The sequence below is a fragment of the Elephantulus edwardii genome, unplaced genomic scaffold (genome assembly GCF_000299155.1).
Source record: "Elephantulus edwardii isolate Elephantulus edwardi_28Jun2011 unplaced genomic scaffold, EleEdw1.0 scaffold00027, whole genome shotgun sequence".
In the NCBI taxonomy this organism is placed as follows: Eukaryota; Metazoa; Chordata; class Mammalia; order Macroscelidea; family Macroscelididae; genus Elephantulus; species Elephantulus edwardii.
The window spans coordinates 21,555,990-21,561,508 of NW_006399777.1; the positions used below are offsets into that span (position 1 = coordinate 21,555,990).

General features: G+C 41.7%; 1 protein-coding gene across 2 annotated transcripts in view; it reads right to left on the reverse strand.

The window, feature by feature from the left end:
- PIK3CB (phosphatidylinositol-4,5-bisphosphate 3-kinase, catalytic subunit beta) overlaps positions 1-5,519 on the reverse strand; it is a 79,306-nt gene that overhangs the window by 18,818 nt on the left and 54,969 nt on the right. For both annotated transcript variants that reach the window (XM_006883392.1, XM_006883393.1), the window contains 3 exons: positions 4,831-5,009; positions 3,896-4,005; positions 748-826 (listed from right to left, as the gene is read on the reverse strand). In XM_006883392.1, the coding sequence (XP_006883454.1) occupies positions 748-826; positions 3,896-4,005; positions 4,831-5,009 (368 nt within the window). The remainder of the gene's footprint in view (positions 1-747; positions 827-3,895; positions 4,006-4,830; positions 5,010-5,519) is intronic.

Genomic DNA, 5,519 nt, shown 5'->3' on the forward strand with positions numbered 1-5,519 from the left:
TTTGTTTGACATACTTTGGGCATGTTGCAAGGAGGGACTGGTCCTTGGAGAGGGACATCATGTTTGGCAGAGTGGAGGGACAGAGCAGGAGGGGAAGACCCTCGATGAGATGGATCGATTCTATGACTGGAGCGAAGGGAATAAGTGTGTTTGAGATGGCTAGGTTGGCACAGGATAGAACAGCATTTATCGCTCTTGTACATAGGGTCGCTATGAGTCGCAAGCGACTCAATGGCACATAACAACAACAATCTTTGTGGACAAGAAAAAAAGGAAGGAAGGAACAAAGATTAGAGTGGAAAGAAATGAAATAGAGTAGAAAAACAGAACAAATCCAAAAGTGGGCCTTAGAAAAAAAAAATCAGCAAATTTGACAAAATTTAGAAATTAAGGGCTATCTACAAGAATACTATTACAAGTTTATGCAAGAAAATTCAGGCAAGTCAAAAGTAGGGCAGGTCCTTCTCTGGCCTTTTCATTGTCATCACAAGCAATCCTATCCTCAGAGCATCTTCAAAGCTACAGGTTCGATCCGGACTCATGTGTCCCAGCCTTAGAGCACATTCCGAATGACTGCTTCATTCTAGAACTCAGTGCCAGGCATAGCTTTAAACCTGGTGAAACCCAACTCAGAGAATGTATTTGAAACTACACTGGTATTTGAAAGTATAGTGTACGGAATTGACATGGAGCTTAAGAAACTGTGATGTTAAGAGGGACATACCTTCAAATAACAAGAAATCTTACCGTAGATCCAGACCAGCTTCTTTCCAGAGTAAATCCATCAAGCGCAGCATCTGAAGTGTTAACATATCCTGCCGCAAATCTACATGGGGGAAAAGACTGCTTCAACGCAAATTCTCTCCACATTATGCCTAATAATATATTAATTGAAGTGTCACTTGAATTTGTCAGAATTAACTGTAACCATCGACAAATAATTTGGAAACACCCCTCCTGACACACACACACAAAACACACACACTCTCTCTCTCTTATCACGTCCTATAACGATATAAAATAAGAGGCTATTTGGTTACATGTCCCTGCAGCAGTATTTCAGAAATTCATTCCATATTGTGTGTAAGCTATTGTGAACCAAAAATCCCCATTGCTGTTGATGTAATTCTGACAGCAACCTTACAGCTGCTGTAGTTGTCAGCTTTCGTTGAGTATGATACATAGTGACGCTACGAACAGCCCCAAACCCTGCCCTATCCTGTTCCATTCCGATCATCTCTAATATACTGAACCCACTGCAGCAGTCACTGTGTCAACCCACCCTATTGAAGGGCTTCCCCTCCTTTGCTGATCCTCCACCTTTCCAAGCATGACACCCCTTTCCAAGAAACAGCCTCCCCTAGCAATGTGTCCAAAGTATGAGAGACAAAGCTTTGCCAACCTTGTCTCCAAGAAGCACTCCGACCGCTCCTTTTCCAAGACATACTGGTTCATTTTTTTGGCAGTCAATGTATATTCAGAGCTCTTCTGTCAGCACCAAAACTCAAAGACATCTATTCTTCTTCTGTCTTTATTCATATCCAGCTCTGAGATGCACAGGAAGTGGCTGAAAAGATCATGGCCTGAATCAGGTGCATCTTAGGCTTCAAACTGACATCATTACTCTTCAGTTCTACGGAGAAGCCCCGGAGAGCGAACAGCAGACTTTGCCCAAAGCGTGTCCTGATCTCCTGGTACCAAGGGTGTTGACCGTGGATCCAAGTAAGAGGAAATCACTTATAGTTTCAGTCCTTTCTCCATCTATCACGATGCCGGCTATTGTCCTAACGGTAAGGACTCTGATTTCCTTGGTGGGGAGATGTAATCCACACTGAAGGCCGGAGTGTTTCATCTTCTGCGGCATTTCAGGTCCTCGTGAGTTTTACTAAGTAAGACTGTGCCATCTGCATAATGTGGGGAGTTGATGAATTTTTCTCTGATCCTGATGCCAAACTCTTTCTCAAAGAATCTAACTTCACAAATTATTTGCACAGCATACTGACTAGGTGTGGAGAAAGGATGCGACCTTCACACTCATTTCTTCACGATTTTAAACCATGCAATGTTGCCCTGTTTTGTTAGGACAACAGTCTCTTGGTTCAGGTATAGCTTTCGTATGAGCATAACAGCCTCTTGGTCTATGCATAGTTTTTGCACGAGCACAATTAAGTGTTCTGAGAGTCCCATTTTCCTCAATGTCAGCCACAATTTGTTATGATTCACAAGCAAATGCCTCTGTACTGTCAGTCAAACACAGATAACGCTACTGTGTACCACTGAGGAGGAAGGAGCCCACACACAGCTCTCTGGTGGGTTTTCAGAGGCAGCTTTTTTTTCTCTCTCTTCCTATTTGTATTTTTAACATTTTTGTTAAAATTAATTTTAACATGTTGTCGCATACTTTTAAACTGACAGCTGTGCTTAGAAACATTTTTACCATCATTTGCAGCAACACGTTAACGTTTACCGAGATTTTGGATTGCCAAACATTCACTGTTGCATTTTTCACCCTGCCCACCCCTCCCCTCAGTTCATTCTTCTCTTTAAAAGAAAAATTGTTTCATTGGTATACAATCCCCCCCTCCGTCCCCAAGTACATTCCACTATGCAACCTTCATTCTGGATTCTTGTCATAACCATAATACCCAATCATATATCGCTTTCAAACAGTTCTCTCCCTCATTTGTTTCAATGCAGTATACATAATTTATCCAATTTTTCTCAGTCTCATCCCAACCCTGGTATTAGTCCCGTTCTACAATAGTGGCACCATGCAGCACTTGTCCTTTTGTGACTGAGATATTTCACCCACCCATTTTGAATAATATTGCATGAGTTTCTTGTTTTTCAATGCAGCGTAGTATTCCATTGTGTGAATATACCACAGCTTCTCTCCATTCATTTGTTGATGGGCACTTAGGTTGTTTCCAACTCCTTGATATTGTGAACAAAGCCGTGATAAACATGGGTTTGCATGTATCTATCTGCCTGGGTGGCAGTTATGGTCTCTTTAGGGTATCTTCCCAGTAGTGGAATTGCTGGGTCAAATGGTATTTGTATTTGCAACTTTTGGAGAAAGCGCCATACTGCCTTCCACAGTGGTTGCACCATTTCACACTCCCTTCAGAGGCGGCTTTTAATTGTATGGGAGAAGACTGCCCATTTTTCTCCCATGGAGCAGCTGGTGGATTCGAACCATGTGCCATTGTGCAGCTCCTTACCACTAGGCCATCAGAACTCCCTTAGCTACTAGCTATTATAGTAGGTGCCAGGCTGCTCCTTGGAGGCAAGTATTCTGAAGCTCCGTCTCACATACTTTGGGCATGTTGCAAGGAAGGACCTGTCTTTGGAGAGGACTATCATGCTTGGAAGGGTAAAAAGACAGTGCTAAAGAGGAAGATCCTGGATGAGATGAATTGACTCAGTGACTAGGGTACTGGGGGTGGGTGTGTTGGAAACGATGAGGTTGGCTCAGGATAGAACACGGTTCTGAGCTGTTGTACAAAGGGTCACTATGAGTCGCAAGCCACTTGATGGCACACAACAACGTAGTTTGTATTACAGTACCTACACAATTCATATTTCTAACTGTTTCTTCTTTCTCTTTTAAGACAGATAAAAAAAGTCTTAGGTATCACATGACATCACAGCATCATAGCTCAGAAATGTACATCACACTTCATTTTATTTCATTATATCCAAAGGTAATTTCCAGGGAAAAGTAGTGGTATCCACATAATCACAAAGAGATTAAATATCTAGCAAAACACTACACACATCTTTTCAAGGAGTTGGAATGCCAGAGTATTTTAGCACATTTACTTATTTCACTTCCCCCCTTTTAAGAACTATGCTGGAAGTTTGGCTTTTTTAACATCAAAGACTTAGGACTTACCATCCCCATTTTTAAAAATTATTCCCACTGAATCTTCACCAAACACCTTGTTGTTGTAAACCAGCCACAAAGGCTTCATCTTGGAATCCATGTATTTGCACTTTTCAACGCTAAAACGAAACAAGGTCAAAGTGAGCGTCCCACAATGTTAAGCATCTGACAAACTTGTCATTTCACCCTGAGATACTGGGGCTTAAGGAAAACCCTTACCTGTTCCTTTAGGATCTGCAAGAAGCCAAAGCCAGAGCATTTGCTCCTGGTAGAAAAGCAAACACAAAGGCAGCCTTAGCTGGCCAGCACTAGGGCCAGACAGGCTGGCCTGACGCCCCAGATCCGTCCTCACTCACCACCTTCACTAACAAGGCCTGCACTCCGTTTTCTCGGCTCAATTTCTGTGATTATATTTGGTAAGGAAACACCTAGGCAAACGACTGAATGAATGACATCATTCCTGAATTCTTAAAGAGGGAATGATCGTTTTGAAATATTGGTATTACACAGAATGTTTATTATTACTTTTCTATTATTACTTCTGTTCTGTATGGAATAATAACCAAGTAGGCAATTTCATCCAAGATCTCATTTTAAAACAGAAAAGTCAAATGACTACTAAAGAATTTAATATGATTTCTAATATTCTGCTTGCACAGGATTCTTCTGTTTTAGAAACTATTACAACAACAACAGCAAAAATTTTAGTTCTAAACAAATGAAAGGAAATGAACTTAAAAGAACTTCCATTGGGTCCACAGGTAAATTTTAACTGGAAAGGATGCAGGCTAGTGAACACAAGCAGAGGCTTTAAGCATTTCTTTCTTTAACTATATTGCACTTAATGGGGCTGAGAGCGGCCCGATGGGTCCCTGAGGCAGTAACTGTGAAGGCCTTTCTGCACCGCTATTTCCGTGGGAGCTCACAGCACATCAGACACTTACTAGAGTTCCGAAAGGATGACACACGGGTTCAGAGGGGACTGCAGGTCGGACAGGGCTTCCCGGTAAGCACTCTGCTTCAAACAGGTGTGCATGGCCTCCTTGCCTTTGACTCTGTTTAGCTTCATTGCATTCAGTTTGATTAAACTGTTTAACGTTTTTAACTTATTAAGTGCTTCAATCTGAAAAACAAGTTATCCCAAGGCCAAAATTCATTTGTGGTTAAAAAGAATAGAAAGGATTGTAGCATCACGTAAGTGTATTTATTATTAGCCATGCTTCCAAATACACACACACACACAACCCACCATCCAGATGAAGACAGACCTCTAGTCGGTGGCAACAATTTCACAAAACGAATAAAAATCTTTTTCTCACTTGTTTAATGCTTGATTTTCAAATGTTAACTCTTAGATGAAATCTTGTATTGTGAAAAAGGAAAGGGGTATAACTCTTGGATATTTAGGAAGTATCAAACTGTGTTCTCAGAACTCTGCAGCTGAGTGAACCATCCCGTTCAGTTTACTCCTTAAAAGGAAAACCTATAAGGGAGCTCTGGTGGCCTAGTGCCAAGAAGCTGCACTACAATGCCAGAGGAGCGTGGTTCAAATCCACCAGATGCTCTGCTGGAGAAGGAGGGGCAATCTCCTCCTGTACCAGTAAGAACTGATTTGACGGTACACACACACACA